Source organism: Plectropomus leopardus, chromosome 10, assembly GCF_008729295.1.
Source record: "Plectropomus leopardus isolate mb chromosome 10, YSFRI_Pleo_2.0, whole genome shotgun sequence".
Taxonomy (NCBI): Eukaryota; Metazoa; Chordata; class Actinopteri; order Perciformes; family Serranidae; genus Plectropomus; species Plectropomus leopardus.
In genome coordinates, this window is record NC_056472.1 from 8,883,878 (window position 1) to 8,908,193 (window position 24,316).

At 39.5% G+C, this 24,316-nt stretch overlaps 1 protein-coding gene across 1 annotated transcript in view; it reads left to right on the top strand.

Annotated features, from left to right (window-relative positions):
- ptpn4a (protein tyrosine phosphatase non-receptor type 4a) overlaps nucleotides 1-23,800 on the top strand; it is an 88,862-nt gene extending 65,062 nt beyond the window's left edge. Inside the window, exons 12-27 of the mRNA XM_042494228.1 lie at nucleotides 709-881; nucleotides 1,914-1,982; nucleotides 2,121-2,255; nucleotides 2,674-2,838; nucleotides 8,733-8,892; nucleotides 9,434-9,517; nucleotides 9,740-9,796; nucleotides 10,206-10,362; nucleotides 11,605-11,771; nucleotides 12,694-12,784; nucleotides 12,979-13,040; nucleotides 14,924-15,070; nucleotides 15,745-15,873; nucleotides 18,665-18,813; nucleotides 18,916-19,051; nucleotides 19,873-23,800. Coding sequence (XP_042350162.1) covers nucleotides 709-881; nucleotides 1,914-1,982; nucleotides 2,121-2,255; nucleotides 2,674-2,838; nucleotides 8,733-8,892; nucleotides 9,434-9,517; nucleotides 9,740-9,796; nucleotides 10,206-10,362; nucleotides 11,605-11,771; nucleotides 12,694-12,784; nucleotides 12,979-13,040; nucleotides 14,924-15,070; nucleotides 15,745-15,873; nucleotides 18,665-18,813; nucleotides 18,916-19,051; nucleotides 19,873-20,361 — 2,370 coding nt within the window. The 3' untranslated portion in view covers nucleotides 20,362-23,800. The remainder of the gene's footprint in view (nucleotides 1-708; nucleotides 882-1,913; nucleotides 1,983-2,120; nucleotides 2,256-2,673; nucleotides 2,839-8,732; nucleotides 8,893-9,433; nucleotides 9,518-9,739; nucleotides 9,797-10,205; nucleotides 10,363-11,604; nucleotides 11,772-12,693; nucleotides 12,785-12,978; nucleotides 13,041-14,923; nucleotides 15,071-15,744; nucleotides 15,874-18,664; nucleotides 18,814-18,915; nucleotides 19,052-19,872) is intronic.
- The last annotated feature ends 516 nt before the right edge of the window (nucleotides 23,801-24,316 follow it).

Consider the following 24,316-nt stretch of genomic DNA (forward strand, 5'->3'; position numbering starts at 1 on the left):
GCTAAAAATGCTAAACAGTTTAAATGGTCGGCTAAAATTAATTGATAAATAGTTAAAATAGTTTAAAAAGTTTTTTTTTTTTGAAAATTGCTTAAAGTTATGGATTAATAGTTAAAAAATCATCTGAAAATAATGTACAAACAGTTTGAACAGTTAGCTAAAAGTAATATATAAACTGTTAAAATGGTTAGCCAAGAGAATAAGATAACAATAGCTAAAAGTATTGGATACACAGTTGAAACTGCTTGCTAAGAGTAATGGATTAACAGCTCAAAAATTTAGCTTTAAGTAACAGTTCAAACAGGTAGCCAGAAATATATATTAATATATGTAGTTAATTCATTCATCCTTTATTTAAATCTCGAGGAATCATGCAGGACAAACCCTCATTTTCAATGATTTCGAGAGCACAGAGAAAACACAAAGACAGACCGCACATCATTAAAACAGTTACAATTAAAAGCGGAGTAATTGGTAATCGTAGTTGTAAAATGGCCCATAGTAACAGTTGTGCTGACTTTAAATGTACATTGTAACATAGTCCAGGTAAATGCATCTGCAAACATCTTACACGCAGTAGTTAATTGTATTACTGTTAGACTCAGATAAACTTGCTGAATGCTGGTAACCCACTGTCACCTCACAAGCTGAATGCCAAAGTGTTAATCAACGGCTCAGTAAGTGTCGTCTTTCCTTCCCTGCACACAGTCTGAGACGCGGGAAACGCTGCTGGGTTTCAACATGGTGAACTATCGGGCCTGTAAAAACCTGTGGAAGGCTTGTGTGGAGCACCACACCTTCTTCAGGCTGGATCGGCCCATCCCGCCACAGAAGAACTTCTTCGCTCACTACTTCACTCTGGGCTCAAAGTTCAGATACTGGTAAGAGCAAGAGGACACACATATTCACTCCTGTAGGAACATGAACAGAATCCATTGAGCAACACAGGTAGATTCTGAAAAGTCTTCCCTTCACAGTCAGACTCTGACAGATTGACATGTACACACACACACACACACACACACACACACACACACACACACACACATTCACGGACCAGGCTTGTAGATGTTCTGTCTGTATTTCCTTTTGTCTGACTCTCGACAATAGTCCCACTTCAACAGAAGTACATGTTTGTTTGGAAGTTGATGCAGTAGTTTCACTTTGGGTTGAGAGGCTGAAACACTGGAAGGCTTGTGGGTGCCTCTCATGCTATCTTCCCCCAGGAAGCCACAACTTTATTATTTATGGCTTTCATGTGCAGGCAACCTGTGTAAGTTATTTCACAGTCCCACACCTCAAATTCTTTATATGGGTGATATACTGTACATTTCTTGGTATTTTTAAGTTGGAAAGGGGACTGAAAAATCAAACATTTGACTCTGGAATGTATCACGCCTCTTGACAGCTTAGTTGGTAGCTTTTTTATTTCCTTTTTCTAAGAAGTTTGAGTGAGGGATGAACTGAGTTGGAGGTTTTGTGATGCATTATTGAGCAGCAGTGATGCAACCCCAGAAAGCCTTGCTCTGATGTTTGACTTGACTGCATGTGTGTGTTTGTGTGTGTTTTTGTGTGTGTGTGTGTGTGTGTGTGTGCGCGCTCTCGATATTTACTGACCTTCCACTGTTAAATTGGGAATTTGTGTCGTTAGGAAGTTACTAACAGTGTTAATATCCCTATTGACTATATTTCAGTTGTTACTGTCTGGCAGAAACCGCTTGCTGGTGTTATTTTGCCTAATTTATTTATTGTAAGGCTACATTTTTCATAAAGAAAATCAGGAAAAGTAAAGTTAATCGAGTTTTATTTTAACCTTGCTAAACCGAAGAGTAAAAGATTTTCAGCCTGTTTCACTCTAGTTAAAGTTCGATTTTCCAAGACAGCCCACTGACTGTTGCTTTGGTTGTTTCCAGCGGGCGGACGGAGGTGCAGTCTGTGCAGTACGGAAAGGAGAAAGGCATCAAGGACAGAGTGTTTGCCAGGTAATCCACATGCCTCTCTCAGTTAGTTTGAATCTAGCCATCACAAGCCTCTAAGGGTAGATAAACTCTGCAGGAACTTGACTTATTGCAGTTATTTTCATTTCGGCCACAACCAAATTAATGTCTTGGTCTGCACAGATCTCCCAGCAAGCCATTAGCCAGGAAGTTGGTGGGCGGAACTGACTGGGAGTCAGTCAGCAGGAACAGCCTATCAGATGAGAGACTGGAGACCCAGAGCCTGCCCACTCGCTCGCCGCCTGGGACACCCAATCAGTGAGTCCAGGGTTTCCCACACTTTCATTTATTTGTGGCAGCCCGCCACGTTTAAACCATCTGCCGCCACATATTGATTTTATATTTTTGGAGCTGACCATTCATTAAAGCGCTGTTGGAATGTATTTATCATTGGGTTACTGACTGAACAACACTACCGGAGCACAGAGCTTACTCATGGCACAGACAGAGCAACAGAACACCAGGCACAGTGAAAGTGAAACTTAACTGACTGTAAGTCTGCAGCAGCTGCTCTTTTCATCCATTGATCTTATCAGCTCTAACAGAATGAACAGATCTATTATATGTATCTATTTGGTATAAATACCATGGCAATATTCAGCCTCATAAGAACTTTGCCTTAAAAAAAATGAAGGTTTTTCACAGGCCGTTAACATTAAATGTCTTTATTTGCCAGGAACTCACTGTTTGTACAAGAGGGCACACGACTACGCCCATCGTCCGTTGGCCACCTGGTTGATCATGTGATCCATGCTTCACCCAGCCTACCTGTCTTCTCCTCCTCCAATCACAAATCAGCATCGTCCACTCAGGCCAACAGCATCAGCTTGGACTCCACACCGTAAGTTTTCACGTGATTCTACTTCTTTCCTTCCTCTTTATTTTTGTTTTTGATGCACACCCACTTTCTTTAAAGCTGTTTGTCTTTGGGTAGAAAAACACCAACCTTTCACTTGGTGGCAGGGAGATAGATTTCACTGTATATTAAGAGCCTCATAAATAAAACAGCCGCTCTTTAATTTTGAAGTTTAATTTTACTCATCAGCGTTAGTGCCACTCTGTCTGACTGTACTGCTGAGTTGACTGGTTTTTAAAAGTCTGTCTGTGCCTGTGGCTTCTCTCAAGAGTTAACACCCTCTCCCACTGTCACTTAACTGGCCCCATTGAAAGACGAACCCTTTGAAAAACAGCCTGTAAAAAAGTGTTTATAGCGGGTAGCAGGGCGGAGAGGTTATACAACAGAGCTGAACTAGGAATTAGTGTATGTGTAAGTGTGTTTTCGGCATGCCCTTATTGTGGTCACACACTATAAAATATCTGGTGAATTCCTTGAACTAATATAGTTCCCTGATTCTGTTTCAAAGCCTAAAAGCCTTTAAGTTAAAGTAAAGTGAGTTTGGAGTTTTACATTTCTATGTTAAAATCCCCAAATATTATTTGGATCGTCTCAAGAACTAGAAAACAGAAAAACAAGATTAATGAATTCATGAAATCTTCATCCTATTGTACCTTTATTGATAATTATTGATTCTGAAAACAGAAAACATTTGCAATCAGTTGTTCAGCAAACTTCAGCATTCACATTCTTCACCTTATCTTGTGTTGTAAATATTTCAAAAGTGTGGTCATTGGGAGTTTCTTAGCTGAAACCCCTTTTCCACTGCACAAAAACACTCGACGACACGCTCTAACATCTGCCTTCTTAATGTAATGGGAAAGGTTATAATTGGCATTCACGTATGAGTCAAATGACTCTGCCGTAGTCACAGGTTATTTATCGACTCCGGCTCTGATCAGAAGTGATGGAAACACAAAACCTGGGTGAATATGTTAAATGTAGCCCCTTAACTGGTGAGATGCAATGCAAGTATCGTTCATCTACACCTGAGCAGCACTCAAACATTGATCCTTATAAGTCTGCACTGAGTTTGATAATAAGTAAGATGAAAAGAAGTAACCACCTTAAAGTTTTTCCCAGCCTCCATGCTGTGTACACAGCTCTGGTCTAGTGGCAATAGGGAAGGAGTCTGTTGCCCATTTTTAGCAAGATTACCTGTGTTTAGAAAACCTGCAGACGTGCTAATTTTGGTGAAGAAGGGGTATTACTGATCACAAACCTGGTGGAATATTGAGGGGAAACACTTGGCAAATTGCCTCCAGTGAATTTGCTCTCTTGCTCAAGTGCTCACTCGCTTAGCAGTACTCTGTGGACTCTGTGTGAGCCTCTGATCGACCAAGCACGGGGATAAGCGTCTAATTATGTTTAGCGACAATGCTTTTTACTAGTCTGTGTCTAATAGCTATCTAATACTGGTAACAACTTTTTGATATAAAAAACCTTAAAGATGTGTAATACATTCTTAAAATCTCATGTTATTATATTTGATTATCTAGTAGGATCATTTTGTTGTATTGAACTGTAAATGACCTACAGATGTAACTCATATGTGCTATTAGCCAGGAGCCGTTTATGCGTGAATGTCTGTGATTTGAATGAGGAAGAAGATGCATCGTAGATACGGCATGCTTTTTCTGCAGTCACAGTATGAGTGTGTTTGTGTGTGTGAAAGAGAGAGAGGGAAGAGACATGGAAAGATGGAACATTTCTCAGTTGGAAATCAGAGTGGTTAAGTAACATTACAGTGGTAGTTCCGCTGCCTACAACGCTAAACACACACACACACACACACACACACACACACATACACACACACACACACACACACTAAGTTGTTGGCTCATCACTCTGTTACAGTGCCAAAGGATGACATAATCACCTGCTCGATCTTCCTTAGACGGCACACACGTTATCCATGGATATTATTTTATTGGCTTTATAGGATTTTGTCATCATGATAGTCATTACTCTTTTAAATACCTATCTCAAGATTATTTTTTTTAAAAATACTGCATTTTCTTTTTAGAAATTTCCTTAAAATCCTGTGAAATCCTTTAACCCTTTGCAGTTGCCATGGTTAAAGGAAAGGTTATACAGAAGTTAAACAAACTTTATATCTAGAACTTACCATTTGATTAAATAATATATTCACAAGTTGCCTCAGCTTTAACCAATGAACAGCACACTGAAATGTAACTGATAAATAATTAAAATACTCTGAAGACTGAGAAGTAACGGATAAAAAGTCAAAATGGTTAGCAAAAAGTAATGGATAAACAGTTCAACATAATAAGCTAAAAGTAATCGATTAATAGTTAAAAAGGTTAGTGGAGAAACAGTCATTCATGTAATTAGCTAAAAGTACAAATAAACAGTTGAGTTATAAGACAGTTGAAATGGTAAGCTAAAAGTAATTAACAGTTAAAATAATTAGTGATACCTATCTCAAGTTTACTTTTTTGAAAAAACAAACCACTGCAAACCATCCATCCTGGGCTTAGCACCCCCCGATTTTGATTAGTTTTGAGAAATCCAAAAAACCCAGAGCGTTTTCCCCCTGTATACCAGAATGATGATAGAAGCTTCCAGACCTTTCTGTAGTGCTGACGCTGCGTTGTGGAGATAGATAAGGTAACGTGACAGTACGTGATGCTTTGACTTAATACCCTTCTGTAAACAGAGTTCATTTGGACAAGCACTTTTTGGCAGAGGGAGTGTACTTAGCAGTAGGCAGTTTCAGCGTCTCAAGTTTATAATCCCCCAATTTTCTTACCTAAATCATATTTGCTTTCTATTCAGAAGATTAATTTATCTGTTATTTGGGCCATGGAAATCCAAAAATGAGAAAAGAATCCTTTGGAGACTCAGATTTGAGGTTAGGTTGGACCTGCCTAATCTCAGATGCTATTATCATGCGGCAAATATTCCAAAAGTAGTTTGCTGGTTACAATTTCCAGAAGTAGATTATTGTCAAAAGAAAAAAAAATCATGTTTTTTTTCATCATGTCACTAAGCTGTGGTGGCTCTGAATTACCCACTCTGCCAACTCCATTGTGATATCTACTTAAAAGATTTGGTTCCAGTCCGGATTACATTTTGGTTTTGAGGAGCTATCAGTTCCAAATGTAATATATAATAAACACCCCTTTGCCCCAGATAAATTAGTCTGCATTTTTTCTTTGGCGAGATTCATATACAGCGACTGTATTTTTACATTCTTAGCTGATGTGATTCAAATATACTCCTAAGTTTTCAGGTCTGTCACTTGGCTCAGGCCCATAATCCAAATTTTCCCAATGTTCTTCCCAAGATTTTCCTCCAATAAAAAACTAAATTAGAGTCTGCTTTTTCTCCCACAGGCCACAGTTATACACTATGTCAGCTCCACACATGAGCAGTACAACAAAGCCATAACCCTCAGACACTCTCTATAACGTTCTGTTTTTAGTTGTGTCGAGTGAAAATTATCTGTTTAGCTAACCACAGCTCATTACAGTGACGGCTTTCAAAATGCAGCATCTATATTTCCTCAACACTGTCGGGGGAACAAAAAGGTACAATTATATCCTTTACTGTAACAACACTGCATGCAACTGTATGTCATGATAAACGACTTTGGATGCTATAATCAGAGCTGTTATCTCACAGTTGTAAAGCAAACGTTTGCCTTGGGAAATAATTTTGGTTGAAAAAACTTTGGGTGTGCACTGAAAGTGGGTTTTTTTATTTTTTTTATTTGTCCTTTTGTGGATTTGAATGCAACATGCTGCTTTATAGCATCTTGTTTTAGACTTTAACCCAATTGTGATTCTTTTGTCACTGTGCACACCAGTTTAGTTCTATCCTCTGTTTGGCTTTCAAAATATTCTTTAACCCTTTGAAACCAGGATCTACATCATTTGTACTGCTGTCAGACACCTTTCACAAGTATTTAAACATTTGATCCCAGGGCAAAGTGGTTAGATTCCTTTCAAAAACACGGAGTGACAGGTGATAAATCCCAAAATATAGCCCACAATTTGCTAGAAAATTAACATTTAGAAAATTATCTTTTAGAAAGCTAGGGAAACATTTGTAAAACTGTTATTTAAAATGATCATAATTTAATATTTAAAATCATTTCAGAGAATTGTTATAATCTTTCAGGTCATTTCCTTTTTTTTCTATTTTTTTATTTTTATTTTTGTACTTTGCTTTTTTGTTATTTTTGTGTTAATTTTCAGGTAATTTTTTGTACTTTTTTTTCTTCTTTTTTTTACAATGTGCTAATTTTTAAGGTAATTTCCTCCTAAGTTGGTCATTGCCTTCTTCACAAGTTTTTCAAAGAATTTAAACCAATTTGTCCAGGTTTCAAAAGGTTAAGCAAAAGGAGACACTTAGGATTTGGTTACGATCAAAGCTGAAGGCAAACTAAAACGCTGGGCTTAGACATGTCCTGTGCAGACGAAGGTTAAGTCTCATATCACAGGGCCTTGTCTATGTAATGATCCGGTATGAAGACACTTATATCCATTTCACTCGTCTGTGTCGTGTTGAGGAAACACACTAATGTAGGAGGATGTTCTGCCTTGGCTCAGGCCTGCTGTGCTCTGCCCTCCTTCTGAAAGCCTGACCTGGTTTTGACCCATAATAAATGTTAGTTTCTGTGTGTGTGTTTAAGCCACAAAGTGGCACCAGTGGCAGCAGCCAAAACAAAGGCAATGCTCTCTGACTGCTGCTCTCGCCCCAAAGGAGTGCCTGCACACAAGCTCGGAGAGAAATGACTCGCTTTTACCCCCCAGAGAGCGAGCCATGATGCTGCTGAAAGCCTCACCTGACTGACGCTGTTGTTTCATCGTACACACTGACTGCCTTTTATCGTCGGGATGATGGAGGGGGGGTGTTTTCCTTCCTCTTGCAGCCCTTTTATTGAGGTTAATGCATTGTGACTAACACAGTGCTATTAAGCCTCTCTGTCTCTTGCAATCTCTCTTCCTCTCCTTTATCTGTTTTTCTCCACGTGCCCCTTTTTTTCTCTTTCTCCACTAAAGGGCCCACCTCTTTCACAAACAGGACAAGCTTTAGCTTAACCATTACTTGTGTCTTTGTCTGTACCTTGATGTTTGTGCCTCTGGTTGCCAATCCTCTTTAAAAGGCCATGCCCCTAACCTACATTCAGCAAGTTGTGAAATACAGTTCATGTTTTTTTCAGGATGGTGAAATGATTGATTATTTTAATAACGATTAATCGCGTTTCAATAGCTTCAATAGCATATTGACAAGGTAAAGCAATTCTTTCCAGATTGTCTTAATTGGGAATCAAATGCAAAAAACCTACATGGCACTAGCATAAATTGGCTTGTCTGTAAAGGGTATCATGGGTACCCACAGAACCAATTTTCATTAAGATATCTTGACGTTGTAGCGTTTGTACATTGTAGCGTTGGTCAGCCCCCTCACTGATCAGCTTCATTAAAAGGTATAAGCTAGCACATACCACTGGATTCTTTAGGTCTTCTAGTTTCACATGATACCAGTATCACTCTGTCTTTAAAACTCAACACGGTACAGGCTCTTAAAGACAGGAATGTCACCCTGCAAATTAACAGGGGGAAAAAAAAAGGCATACGGACCTCAATCGCATCGTGATTAACGTGACAGCCCTGATTTATTTACAGTAGTAATGACGTAAGGTTTGGTTCTTTACTGGATACAGGTGGGATCAGGCATACTATAAAAGGGAATCATTTTTGTCCAGTCAGATTAATTGGGGAAAAAACATTCTTCTCCCTCCCTTTTCTTTATTACCGTCTCCTCCGCTCTCTTCCTGACTTTCTCTCTCGCTTTGCCTTCCTCAGGTCTCCAGAGGGGATAGACGGCCAGCCTCCAGCTCTGCCCCCCAAGCAGCTGAGCAGGAAGACCTTGAGCCAGATCATCCAGGCCCACTCCCAGCAGAGCCTCCTGGACAACCACCTTAATGAGATGTACGATGTTCCCGTCAATGCGGACAAAACCACGGTCAGTATGGCGACACACCAAGGCCACACTCATAACACATATTAAAAAATGTAAGTAACAAGGCCAGGTGCATAAAGCAGTCTTTTTCATTATTCTTAAAAACAAGTGGAAAATTTAAATAAATGCATGGCCCGAAAAGATTTTGTGAAATAGATTGTTTTATACCTATGTGCATTTTCAAACATCATTAGCAATGAAAACAAATGACCGCCTAAGATGCATTCAATGACGTCTTCTATTAATTAAACTGCTTATTTCATTTTACAAAACAATTTAGTTTTGTTTTGATATATTTTCTGCCATCTAGTGGTCAAAAATCAGTTTTTGACACTTTAAATCTTATAATGTGAAGTGAAGTTGATTAAGTTCACACTAATAAAACTGTAAAATGGGATGCTTCAGGTTATCAGTCATGTAATACTGCCTAGCATTAGAGCTGGGGCCAATATTCCTGTATCCCAGAGGAGGATGGTGCGGAGGATGGTGCGGAGGAAAGCAGTATGGGGATTTGATGTTTCTATGCCAAACTTTGCTCTCGCAGCTAAATGGAGTTGTCCCTCATGATAATCTGGTCCTGATCAAGATGAGACCTGACGAACACGGACGTTTTGGCTTCAATGTCAAGGTGAGAGCTGAGACTATCTGGGACAAAGTAAAACATCTGTTCGTCCTTCTATCTTTTTTTTTGTATTTCTATCCTTTGATCTATCTTTTCTTCATTTTTTTTCTTTTTTTTATGCTAAGTCAAAACCCTTGGCACAAACTGTCAGTATGCATCATGACCAATTCCATACTCCTCTTCCAAACTGTTAACTCTTCCCTTCCCTGTGTGTCTGTGTGTCTCCAGGGTGGAGCTGACCAGAAGATGCCCATCATTGTGTCTCGAGTGGCTCCAGGAACATCAGTAAGTCCACAACCTCTTGTCCTTTGAATGATTTTTTTTCTTTTTCTTTTTTATTAGTATTTCTATAGTCTATTACATGCCAAGGAACTATTGATGTGAATTAGTAGCCCTGTTAATTCTGGCATATTTACATTTGTATTTTATTATTTATAAGCATTAAAATAGTAAATAATAACCACCACATATAGTCATCAGATATCTACTACTGTGTTTACTTTCACATGCTATAAATCAAATGTACCAATAGCTATTTTAGCATTTCCTCGTCCAAAGACGTTTTATTATTAAGCAGAAACATTCTGTCAAACTAAACATGTTAGTTTTCTACCAATGACGTCATCTCACCATTCTCATTGTGTCTCCTTCTAACCTACCTTCATCTGTCCTTTGTCTGCTTCTTTGTCTTCAGGCCGACCTGTGTGTGCCTCGCCTTAACGAGGGCGACCAGGTAGTCTTAATTAATGGACGGGACATCTCTGACCACACCCATGACCAGGTGGTCATGTTCATCAAAGCCAGCTGTGAGAGCCATTCTGGAGAGCTCATCCTATTGGTCAGACCCAATGGTGAGTTGTTCCCCCATTTGTTGGATCGACTGTAGCACTTTTACCTTTTTCAAATCCATGGGAGGGTTAAAAAAAAAATGGTTTGACAAAACACAGTTGAGTTGAATTCCAATGTGCAGGGAGAAACGTCCACTGCTTTTGTTATTGGATTGCAGACCTAAGCTCAAGCATCAGCCCATTTACTAGTCAACCAGCTATTTCTAAACCCTTTACTTAGTTTGTTTATAAAGTTCCTCTTAATTTCTTAACTAGTTACTACTAGCCTGTGTTTGACGAGTTATTTACAAATGCTCATAATGTATTTACATGCCCTTCGGATGGTCCCATGTCCTGAAGCCATCCTCTCAACTCTGGTATACTCATGAACTTTTAAATCATAATGTGGACTTAAAATAGACGCTACAAAAAAGATGTGTTGTATTGTATTGATCAGAGCATTCAAACAACATGATGATAACTGTTAATGGAGACGGCTCAGTTGCCAATTAGTGACCTAAATAGGAACGTTTTTTCATATATTGGGCTGTACTTTTCTGCCAGATACATTACAGTTACATCTGGCAGTCACTGAGTGTAAATATTTGGTGATAGCCATTTTCTACATAAGTACTACTTTGTTTGGGCCAACACATTTTAAAACAGTGATGCATGAATGAAACGCTTCATCGTACACACAGTGGAACAGCTGGCGCAGCCCACTCCCGAAGATTAACAACAGCACATCTGGTCTCCAGTCTTCACTCTTCTTCTGGTCTTTTCTGGACTGCTCAGTCTTACTTTTGTCTTTTAAAGGAGATGATTAAGTTGTACTTTTCAATTTCTGTACATCTCAGCCATACGTATTCTGCATGCAGAAAGATTGCAGATCGCATCTTCTAATCAGCAGCAGTGAGGTGGGAGTGGAGCTTTTAAAGATGATGAAACGTGGAAATTCTTGGTATTTGAAGTGGGTCAAAGAGGGATTTATGGATTCTATCCTCTCTTACATCAGAGCAGATATAAGATTGCATCAATGTATTGAATGCCTGTCAGTTTGCATTATTTGATTTTGGCTGTTTTTCACAGATGAACTATGTATTCCTTTGGTGCAGTGCTTTGGTTGTGACTTGTAGCACGTCTTTATCTCGGATGTTTATTTTCGTCATTATGCACTTAAAGATAAATTAACTCCCCCGGGCTTCAGCCTACATAAACAGCTGGGAGTATATAAACTGTGACACACTTCTTCTCTGTCCCATTCAGCCATCTATGACGTGGTGGAGGAGAAGGTGGACTCAGAGCCAGATTTTCAGTATATCCCTGAGAAGTCCCCTCAGGACCCCGCCCAGCTAGACCAGCATGCTTTGAGGGACTCCATGGTCACACTGAAGGAAGGCCTGCTCAGTGGAGCCATACTGGCACAGTTTGATGTAAGGAGAAAGACGCTGTAATAAACACACACATGATTTAGTGCATTTGTGCTCACATAGAGATAAACACAAACTTATTGATTTTTTTTTTTTGATTGATTGTTTGGTTTTATTTTGTAGAGACTTTGTCAAACTTTTTGTCTTTTCCTTTACATAACCAAAACTTCCTGTCACTTCATATCATAACTTTCTGTTTAAGCAGTGTGTTGTGTTTTTTACTAAAGAGGAATGTTAGATACAAACACACACAAAGTCATTGCACGAAACAACTTATGCACACGAAAATACTTTGAATGTTCATCTTCATACATTTGAACTGTGTCATATGTACATACATAAGTAGGACAAAGGAGTATTTTCTGTTTACTTCCTCTGTTATTGTAACTTTAGCCCTTTGAAAGCTTTTTTTTGTATACATAGGAAGAAGGCAGTGAGTAATTTATCAAGATATGACACTAACATTCGTAAAAAAAAAGAACATTTTAAAAAAGTAAAAACTGACAAAAAAATTAATTGAAAATTAGCAAAAAACAATGACAATCATGAAAATAACTTGGGAAAAAGCCTTTTATATATATATATATATATAGAGAGAGAGAGAGAGGGGGGAAACCTTATCTTAACCTGGAAATTAAAACCAGTCAGTCATTTCTGTAACCGCTTGTCCTCGGGGGGGGGCATAATTTTTAAATTAATTATCTAATATTAATCTAATTTCAACAATCATAAATATAGTTTTCTGGACATTTTCCTTTTTTTCCAATAATATTTTGTCTCTCTCTCTTTCTTTTCATGCTTTCCTAATTTCTTTCTTGTTGTTTGTTCACGTTTTCATAAAAAGACATCTGAATGCAGTACAAAAAAACCTGATGCTGATGCAGGTTTCAAAGGGTTAAAATAAATGTGTGTTCCTTTCTTCCAGCAACTGTACAGGAAGAGGCCGGGGATGACCATGCTGTGTGCCAAATTACCTCAGAACGTTTCCAAAAATCGCTACAGAGACATCTCTCCCTGTACGTGACTGCACATGGTTTTGTTTGTTTCTGTTGGCTCGCGTGTTTAAATATGTACCAACATCAACCTTTTGTTCCTTCAATCAAACTCTCTCGCTCCCTTCTTTTTGCTTTTTTTCCTCTTGAAATTCTTTCTTTGTCAATTGTTTGTTTGTCTTTCTCCGTCTATAATCTTAATCTCTCTCCCTCCACAGACGATGCCACACGGGTCATTCTGAAAAGCACAGATGACTACATCAATGCAAATTACATCAATGTGAGTTGGGTTTTCTCCTCATTTCTCTCTTTCATCTCTCCATCAATGTGCTCGTTCGAGTCGTGGTGGGTGGTCTGTTTTTGCTAACCATCAAAACACGTGTTGAACACTACTGGTGGCCATACTGGTGAATGAATTAACCACATGAGCTTTACAAGCAGATAACATAGTGAGTTCATGTTTTACATGTTTTGCAGTCGGCCACTGACGCTGTCCTCATATGGATGTTATTCATTTAAGCCCCTTTCAGACGTCTGTTTAAGTAATGACCTTTTTGGAAGTTAAACTCGGGTCTTTGTTACATTAATGCCGTGTAATGTCTGTATTGAACATGGTAGGATCTTTACCTATAGAGCAGCACCCTGAAAACAGCAGTGAGTTGGAAAATTAATGATATAGAAGAAGAAAAGCATTCTTAGTTTTCTCGCAGGCTGCATCAAATATGTTTTTTAAAAACATAGTTTGCATTGGAATGATTATTTTTCCTCTACGGCTTAATTAGTGATCATTCTGAGCATGGAGGACACTCACCCGCTTCTAGCATGTCTAATCAGGCCTCAACATCCACTTATATATTTTCTGATCAGTTTCATCATTTATTAGACTGAATACAGCCTGCTGCGGCCGATTGTCAATCTGAGAATTTCTACATTCTCTGTATGTTTTGATATTCATCGTAAAAGTTAGCACTGATGAAAGCTGAAAATTTTGTAAAAAATAGTTTTCTGGGACGTTTTTCTCTTTTGGGCCCCACTGTGTGGTAGAAGCATTCAGAAACATATTTATTAGATTGATCAGACATGCGAAGAGTCGCCTCAATAACCTAATTTTATTTTTCATGTCAACAAGAAATTCTAATCAAATGGAAAATGTACGTCAAGCCTTACTTTTTCACGCCCGTCTCATTCTTGTGAATGTCTCATTCTCAAGAACCTCGTGAAAAATTCTTGAATTTTGGCACAAACATTCCCTTGGACTCAATGATGAACCGGTGAGATTTCAGTGCTCAAAGGTCAAGGTCACCGTGACCCAGTATCCATCTCATTCTCGTGAATGCATTATCTCAAGAAAACCTTTCGGGAATTTCTGCACATTTGGCAGAAACTTCCACTTGGACTCAAAAATGAACTTATTAGAAATTGATGATCAAATAATTTAACACAAATGTCCAATAGTAAAAAAATTAAGCGATGACATTTTATTTCCAGAAGATCAAACTTTACTGTGACATCATAATCTGCAAAAAACAGTTTTCTGGACAAAACTCAGTCCCATATCTCAGGAACAGAAGGGTTGTCATTTGATTTGATGAAATGAATCTTGGGTGTCCACCTTAAAACTGTGCTGATTGTGTAGACCTTCTGTGCTGCCGGGGGGAAGAAATGCATAAGAAGCTTCCACTTTTTAGTATTTCTAGCTCCTTTAAAGCAACATCCATATTTGAAGCATTGTCAGCTGTCACAAATTGGGACAGACATGGATATAAACTGTAACTACAACTTTACTGGTGCGCCGAGACATTCAGCCACTAGGTGCTATTTCTAGTTTAACCTAGTGCTGCTTTAATGTTGGCGTTATGGGATGGCATTTAATTAAAATTTTAGTGTCAAACTAATGTCACTAGGTCTGACCTTGTGACTGGCTCATTCAAACAGGAGAACAACTGGTACAACAAAGTACTGATGAGCACGTCTGAAAGGGGCTTGGTTTATGTTTTGGTTCAAATAAAAATGGTTGTAACTTTCTAGAATAACCATAACATTTAGCTCTCTGGACTGCTGAAATTTCAGAAAACACATCTATTTATTGAAAATAATTTGGAAATAGATCCTTGTAACCTAATCTCTCTGTATGTCAATGTCTGTGTCTCGCTCTCTGTGTAGATGGAGATTCCAGCCTCGAGTCTGATAAACCGTTACATAGCCTGCCAGGGCCCCCTGCCCAACACCTGTCCTGACTTCTGGCAAATGACGTGGGAGCAGGGCTCATCCATGGTGGTCATGCTGACTACGCAGGTCGAGAGGGGGCGGGTACGTACAACAATCTGTCAAGGAGTGGAAACCACAAATGGGCTGCGGCATGTTCAACATTTCAAAAACTCTTATTGTGTACGGTATCTGCGTCCAGCAGTGAGTCTGAGCAAAGTGTCAGCAAAGTCTGACACGCTAACATAAAAAGACCACTGCATTGCTTTGAATTAAGCTTGATAAAACCAGGGTTTGCGATTTTTAAAAAATTCCAATCTTTGATACTGATTATGTCTATTTAGTGCCAAAGATAATGGCTGTATACTATGGAATGCATGAGTTTATTGCAACTTTCTTTCACTCGAGCATTGTTCACTCAATATAAACAGAGGGATTAAAAGTTGTCTTGCTGTGAAGATCCATTACTCATCAAACTAGGTGTGAATTTCAAACAAAACCTGCAAAGTTCTCTAATTTCTCTTGACATAAGGAAGAAGTTTTTCATGGCAATAGGAAAGGCTTGTGACAGAGCATTTTGGAAATCATCGTCTGTACATATCACTGGAGGCTTTGCACTGTACATGGTATATCTTTGTGCATTGAATATAAAAGCAGAGAACAGATGGCTACTTTAACTTAGCACAGCCTGACCTCTGACCGCAGAGCTGAGAATAGCAGCTGTGATGTGTTAAGTGAATTAAATGTTGAGTTGTAAACAGAAAACTTTGTGTTTATAGGTGAAGTGTCACCAGTACTGGCCCAATCCAGACAGCAGCGCCACCTACGGAGACTTTACAGTAACGTGCCACAACGAAGAGGGCAACTCTGCCTTCCTGGTCCGGGAGATGACTCTCGTGCACACGCAGGTAACTGCAAACACACAGATCCGCACACTTAAAAAAGGAAATTTAGGACCATATGAGAGCGACATGAGAGCGAAGCAGAGCAGGGTGCAGGGGAGGGCGAAGGCATCACAGAGAGAGACGCTGGGTCCAATCAAAGCGAGGGACCTGTGTCTCAGGGAAGGATGAGCCGCTGAGGACCCGGAGGAGGTGTGTTGCCATAGTGACCAGTGTGGGCTGTTCTTTTTCTGGCTCCCGCTGCTGCATGCGGGCCACGTATTGGGATCTGGTTACCATGACAACCCAACCACCCCAGTCACTCACACTGCTGAAAAAAAGAGCGAGGAAGAGAAACCAAACAGAGAGTGGGACGATGATAGTTTCAAACACGTTAATGCAAGTTTGTCTCCTGAAGCCGTTTGACGCTTACAGTCTAATGTGCTGCATCTTAAAATATGTGTTTGGGGCATGCAAAATAGTGAGATATAACTGTGTCATGCAATGTAGTTAACATAAATGGTGCTAGTGTTGAAGGACAAAATCGTAGATTAACTTTTCATGGAGGTTCGGAATATTCCTGCTGCTTCCTCGTCATTTCCTGCCGTCTGTGTTTTCCTGATTACTTCCCTGTGTGTCGCCCGTGTATCATGACCTTTGAAATATACGGCTGTAGGAGGAAGCAATTAGCATTCTGCTCTGCCTGTGATTGTTGCTATGGAGATAGAAGTGTTACCATGGCGATGCAGCGAGGCAATATAAAAGAGAACAGGGGGGCTCCGAGGCGCACATGAAACAGCGGTCAGTCGTTATCTGCTGTAGGTTTTGTGTGTGTTTGTGTGAGTTGTCATCATTGTGTTCCTTTTGAGTTTAAAGAAGTATTTCTCTGCTGGGAACATGGTCTTTTCATAAAATGTGGCTTTCTATGCAGCTGCAAGATGCAAATACTTTTGGAATTGGTGCTACATGGCCAGAGAAAACAGTGAAAAAGATGCTTTTGCCCAAGAGAGATGTGATATTCCAGTTAAACGCTAAGCCAAAACATGTGTCTGAAAATATTTGAGGTGAGAAATAGGCTCACAGTATCAGTATCTTAGTTGCTGCTTAGTTGTTGTTTTTTAAACCCTTTGAAACCTGAGCAAATTGGACTGATTTGGACTTTACAATATTTTGGGTAATTTCTTGTAAAGAAATTAGTTCTGTTTAATAAAAAAATATCAGAAAATTTGCAAAACAAACAAGGGAAAACCTCAAATGATCCACTAAAAATAGATTTTTTTCCTACAACATAATTTTAAATATATAATGATAATAATAAATAATGTTTTCAGAAATTTCTTTCCTAGTTTTTTGTTAATATTCTAATAATTTTCTCTCTTTCTTTTCTGATTTAGATAATTTTTTCTTGTCACCTTTTACAAATTTCTTGCACTTTGAGGGACCATTCTTGCCAAGTTGCTCATTTCCTTTTTTCCATGTTTTCAAAGTAAAGCAAACCAATCTTTTCAGGTTTCAAAGGTTTAAATGCTTGTGAAAGGGCTCCAGCGCAACACAAGAAAACTGATGTTGATCCAGGTTTCAGAGGATTGATTTATCCATTTATTTGTTTTGTTTTGTTTTTTAGGCTCTGTATTATCACTATCACAGCTAAGCATGTTTCTGAAAACATATTAGGAGAGAAATAGGCAGTGCATACAACATCTTTTTTATTCAAACAGCACCGACTAATTTGACCATTTTTTCAGATTTCGATCATTCACACATACTGCCCACGTTATTTAGATAGAACCTTATTGAAAATCGGCAACGCATCCCTTTGACCCTTTAAAACAATGGCAAATTTGTTTGATTTATCTCTAAAACATGGAGAGAAGGCAGTTAGCAACTTCAGCAACACATGGCCCAAAAATTAGCAAGAAATAATTTTAAAAAGTTACAATAAATTACCTGAAAATAAGCAAATGAATAAAATTTAAAAAATAAAAACAAACGAGAAAATGACCCTAAAATGTGCTGGAAAAGTATTATTTTTTATGTAAATTTTTTTATAACATAATTTTAAATAAAACATTTAAATAGTTATTATAAATATAGTTTTCAGGACTTTTTTTTATATTTCTTCCCGCCCCACCCTTTTTGTCTCCATTAATTTTCTCGTCATCTTTTACCAATTTCTTGAAATTTATAGGACTAATTATTTCCTCCCCAGCACCTTTTGTCCTGATTTTTTTTCTTTTTTTCAAAGAAATCAAAGGTTTTAGAGGGCGAAATAGTTTGTGAAAAGTCTGACGCAGCACAAGAATACTGATGTTAATCCAGGATTCAAAGAGTTAACTTGCACGGTATCCTGTTTCTTTGTCTGTCTGCTTTTCTTCCCTTTTTAAATGATTTATTTACAGTTTGAGTGCAACATAAAATGTATCAGAGCTACAGAAATATCATCTTCAGCATCTGCTGTTTGATAACATGGGAAAGAACGACATGAATCACCAGTGCAGTGAAGAAATAAACCCACTGTTTGTTATGCACACTTGGTTTCATAACACGTTTAAAGGCCATAATTACACCAACAGGGTGCTGCGCAATCTCCCCCGGGAAAACAGCGCTCAATGAAACATGCTAGGAGGTCGCCCACATGAAATACAATAACCTGTTTTGGGTTCTGAGGATGAGTGATATCTGAGAATAATTCATTACTTCCTAAGCACGGGTTTTGACTGAGGTGAGAGGGAATGGCCCCAGTTTGTTTCCAATAATAAAGACAGTGCGTGAAAATAAAAAATTACTTCTTCTTTTTCCTCTGTGTCTGCATGTTCAGAGTGAGCAGCAGAGAGAGCTTACCCAGATTCAGTACCTGGCTTGGCCGGACCACGGCGTTCCTGATGACTCCACTGATTTCTTGGACTTCGTGGCTCTGGTACGGACCAAACGAGCCGGACAGGACCAGCCGATGGTGGTGCACTGCAGGTACCGCTGCTCTTTCTGTGAAATCTCTAAAGTGGTCAACCCATTACCTCTAACATAATCAACATATTTCACCTCTTTTTCTCTCGTTCGCCTTTTTTTCAGTGCGGGGATTGGTCGGACAGGGGTTCTGATCACCATGGAGACGGCATTGTGTCTAATGGAGTGCGGTCAGCCAGTGTATCCTCTAGATATCGTCAGGACCATGAGAGACCAGAGAGCCATGATGATACAAACACCTGTATGTAGACACGTCACTTTATCCGTGCGGCTGAAACATCTCTCTCCATCTCACGTGCAGTTCAGTTCATTTGGCTCAATCCTGAACCGCAGGGATGCTCAGCTTACTTTGCTCAGGGGCCACTTTTGCAAAATGACAGCAGGCAAGGCGCCAGTTGCAGCAGCCCAATACGATTCTAGGATGTTAGGATGTTTCTAGAATTTGAGGATGTTTCTCAAGCTTTAGGAGATTTCTAGGGTATCAGGACATTTCTTGATCTTTAGATAATTTCAAGGATTTTAGGACATTTCTAGGATTTCAGGACAGTTCTGGGATTTTAGGACATTTCTAGGGTTTCAAGATGTTATTAGGATTTTAGGAAGTTTCTAAGATTTTAGGACATTTCTAGGATTTTAAGGATGTTTTTAGGATTTTAGGACATTTCTAGGATTTTAAGGATGTTTTTAGGATTTTAGGACATTTCTAGAATTTCAGGAAGTTTCTAGGATTTTAGGACATTTCTGGGATTTTAAAAAGTTTCAAGGAGTTTAGGACATTTTGTGAAAAACTTTTTGTGATAAACAAGCTCTATTTTGATGCTTTTCTTGCCCTCTGTCTCCTTATGTGAGCTAAATGTAGTCTACAAAAAGAATTCCCACTCTGAATCAATTTATTTTTATTGTTAATTACAAAATAGTTGGGGGTCCACACGGCACCTTATCGGGGGCCAGATTTGGCCTGCGTGCTGTAGTTTGAGTATCACTAGTGTACATATTGCCTAAGCATATTAAAATGTAGAAGAGTTAACACTAATCACATGGCATTACATTTCTCTCTGTCAGAGCCAGTACCGCTTTGTGTGTGAGGCCATCCTGAAAGTCTACGACGAGGGCCTGGTCAAACCATTCAAGACCGCCGTCTACCAGGTGAGAGAAAAGGTGGATGAGGGGAGGGAAGAGGAGAAGAAGGAGCAGCAAAAAGCAGGGGAAGGAGCAAAGATGGCAGCGACGGAAGAGGGGGAGGCGGCTGTGGCGGTGGAGTTGCTAGAAGGAGGTCTGGATGAAGAGGATGATGATGATGAAGAGGTGGAGGTGCTGGATGTGGGGGAAGTGACAGAAGATGGAGAGGAAGAGGAGGAGGAGGAGGACGAAGTGGAGGAGCTGAGCGTCGCAAGTGTTGCGAGCGTCGCAAGCGTTGCGAGCGCCACCAGCGCTGCCAGCGCCACCAGTGCCGCGACTGCTGCAAGTGCTGCAAGTGCAAGTGCTGACAGCGCCACCAGCGTGACCAGTGAGACCAGCGTGAACCCTGACCCTGACCCTGCTAACCCGTGACTTTTGACCTCCGGCAGTCATCGTGGGTTAGCGGGAGGAGGCCAGGAGGCCGGAGGAGAGAACAAAAGCACTGTTGCACTTTATGCTGACAAAAATGGAAAAAAAGACACAAACGAACAAACGTGAAAGTCATGGACAAGCTAGAATTAAAAAAAGAAACCCAGCCGTGTTGAATAGGTACCTTTAGGGGATATTGTATGTTCAGGGTAAAGAAAAAAGTCTACAAAGAAAGAAAAGATAAAAGTACGAGAGAATAAAATGTGGATGGGGAATTGCTGTAGTGCCATAAGTACGAAGGGGAAGGGCTGCCCCCACGGATGGAAAGTTTTTTTTTCCGCAAAGGGTCACCCTGTCCCCTTCTGAGCGAGTCTGCCAGACGGACCTGCCTTTTTTTTAGTGTCCTTTTAGCTGATAAAGAGATATACCTTATCTTTTGTTCCTCAGAAAGAGTATTTATTGTGTTTTAGTTTGTGTCAAACCCTGTCCACTGAACAAAAAAAACTTGTATGTTTGTTTGTATGAATCTAGAGCTTCATGCTTTCCTGATTAAATCTTAGGTAGTAAAGTAGTGCGATTCCTCTTCTTCTAACTACTTCTTTATTTCTTTTGCTTTTTCGTGGGGGAAAAAAACAAAACTGATTTAATTTATTGTACTTGGTTTTCTCAGCTTTCTCGTCTATGTTTCTGACAGCACAGACTGACAGATGGACAGCTGAAAGCACTTTGTGTCTCACCTCTTGTTCAATGCTGTGGCAAGTCGTACTCTTGATCCTGCTTTGTGCTGTGTTTTTGAGCTTACAGACGCGTGCGCTCTGAAGCCGCCGTCGTTTGGCGTGGTGAAGAACTGGTTTACAATCCTCAGGGCCGGTGTTTACTGGGCACCTCTGTCACAGCAGCGACTACAGAGCTCCCACTGAAAGACTTAATGACAGAAACATTTTGGATTATTCAGAACAAATTCCTGTTACTTAACATGGACAGCGTCATAGAGAGGCCCCAGTAGACACCCCGCCTCACTGAGTTACAATCTAAGCTATTTCCCAGCCTTTTGTGGCTGATAAAGAAACAAGGCTGAGCTCAGTTCATTACTTCCTTTAAATTCGCATGCAGCTAATTTGATGTTTGAATCTGGATCCCTGCTGAAGTGTCCTTGAGCCAGACACTTGACAACAAATCACCACTGTGCGCAAAGCCCCGTTGCTTCCTTCCGACTTTAGCAAATCAACCTCGTGTAACCCAAACGCTCTGTTAGCACGGGTCCATACGTCAGAACCCGAGGAGCAAATCATCCAAAAATCAGACATGAATTAGTTCTCAAGTGGTTAAAAGCTGCTAGAATTTTTATGCAATCAATATTTGCTTTTTGCTTTTTTTTTAGAATTTCTAGAGTGAACTGATCTCAACCTTAGTGTGAATGGTGACAACATGACTTCAAAGGCTCCCTCCACTGACCTCGCCACATTTTATACAAAGACACTTTGAATCCCGAAAACAGGAGCAAACCTGGCGTGTCGTCACTTTGCCTGAGCTGTCGTATGACCCAACATTAACTTTAGTGATTTGTTTTTCCAAGGTTATCCCCTAACTGGATACTTCCTTTGAACGTTTCAGCGGTTCAGAGGTCACTGGAGTGAGGCTTTAAACCCAACCTTTGCTGTTTCATTTCTTTTTCTAAAATCTGACTGTGTGCCAGAGAACAGTTGATAGTTCAAAGAAGCAGCACAAACAGAACAACCGATGCTTTTCCTTTTTTATTCTTGATCTTTCCCAATGGTACTTTATTTTAAGGCACATGTTGTTTTTAAGCCAAGATGTTAACGAGTGATAAGACTAAAGTGATTTTTGTATTTTTAATTCACAAAACCCAGCATTAAGTTGCCTGTCTAGTATTTTTTTTTTTTTATGTGAAGTACAGGTGAAGCTGCCGTTGTACTTGACAGAGCGGTATGGAATGAAGTGTAGCCTCTTCATGATTTGAGATTTTGTTCTTATCGGCTGCTTCGGTACCTGCTGTCATTGGATTCTGCTGGAAGAAAAACCTACTGCTGTGAGTGTGTGAACGTGTGTGTGTGTGTGTGTGTTTGTACTCAGATCTCTTTCTCCTTACCTCTCTCCTCCATCTCTAACATATAGTTTGTTAGCTGTCTGGTCTAAGCCTGCTTGTCCGTTAACTGGAATGAAAGGTTGTGCCATAGCGCCACAAACCTAATCTAACCCGATCTCAAGTTTTGTTTTGTTTTTGTTTTCTGAAGAAACTCTTGGAGTGTGATTTTTTTTTATTATTTTTTTTTTAAGTCTGTCCTAGCTGAATCTTGGCCTGTGAAACATTTCAAAGCGTGCTCCCTTTCAAACAGCTGAATCATACTTTTGTCACATGGAGAGGTGGGATGAAGAAGAGCTTTCCTCTTCTCTCTCTCTTTTTTTATTTTTTTATAATCTCTCCTATATTGCAGCCGTCTCCCAAAATCTGCCTTCTCTCAGGCAACATCAGTCATTTTCAGCAGAGCCCACGCAACATCCACGGTCCATTCTTCTCATTGTTCTTCCCCAGATGCCTCTCTCTTTTGGATCATTATACATGGAGCCCACTCTCTCTGCATTGGCCTCCAGGCAAATGACACATCTGAGCTGAATACCATGGGTACAGTAGTGCAAGCTTGTTTTCAACAGGACAAACCGAGGGTTGCCAGTGAATGATTGACTCAATAACTCTTTTTATTTATTGGCAGACCCTACACGTATGAGCCTCTAATCAAAAGATCCAGCGCCCTTTTTTTTATCATCCGTTTTTGTGTGTTTTGGCAGCAGGGCCAAAAAAAAAATCAAATCACCACCAAATCAAATTGAACGAACGCCGAAGGCCCTTGTGATGAAGTGACATCAATAGCAAGTTGGGTTTTTTTTAAATGATGATTTCTAACAAGAAACGAAAACACCTGCAGTGCAAAGTTAATAATTGATAAATCAGGGCTGCCATCTGCACAAAATGTCCAGCAACGAGCTGTCTGTGTTCAAAGTGTTTTGTTGTTGACACATAATTGGTACTGTCTGTGCGTTTAGGGTACTGATCAAAGGTAGTTTGGAGGGGACCAGACGTGGGGAGGGCTCGGGTTAGTTGTATTTTTGTAAAGATGAAAAACAGCTCTAGTCGGGTAGGGAAAGGACAGCACTTTGTAGAAGGCTGAGTGGCAGGTAGTGCTACTGAAAAAAAAGAGTTGGAGACATAAAGCATTGTTAAAATGAGTTGTTCTTTTTTTTTATTTGTCATTTTTATTTTGTTTGAGAATAAGACCTGTAGGGAACAAGAGAAAAAAAAAGAACTCCTAACTACACAGTGCCACTTGTTAATTTTTTGTAAATAATACTAGACCATGTAAATACAATGTTGTATATGAAAAAAATCTTTAAAATAAAAGGGAAAATCATTTGTGAGCAGAAAGATTTTGTTTTGATTTTATTTTTGATTTTTTTTTCTTTGTTCCCTTTTTTTCTTTTTCTTTTGGATGATTCAAATGTGACACAAATGGTGTGTATTTCAAGACTGCTATTTCAAAAACAAAGTTTTTTGTTTTTATTTGAGACGTAATCTATAACAGCGAGTGTATATATAATGAATCACAAAATAATGAGAAATGTTTTACCGTATTATATCCTTGGTTAACTCCTACCTGTGTCATAAAAACCTTTGTCCTCAGTTGCTTGTTTCTTTCTGGTATGATGGTTTTACGGTGCTTTGGACATGTCTATAAGCTTGATTGTGAACAATTAAAGCTTGTCTGTCAAAGCATGGAGACGTGGCGTCCGATCACCTTGCTTTTCTGCACCGTAAAAGTGAGGCTGGGTAAAATGTTAGAGTGAGCAGAAGAGAAAAACGGCACCAGTGACCTCGACCAGAATCACTTATTTTTTTGTTTTTTTTAATTTGAGATTTAAACACAAAGTGAAGCCATCGATC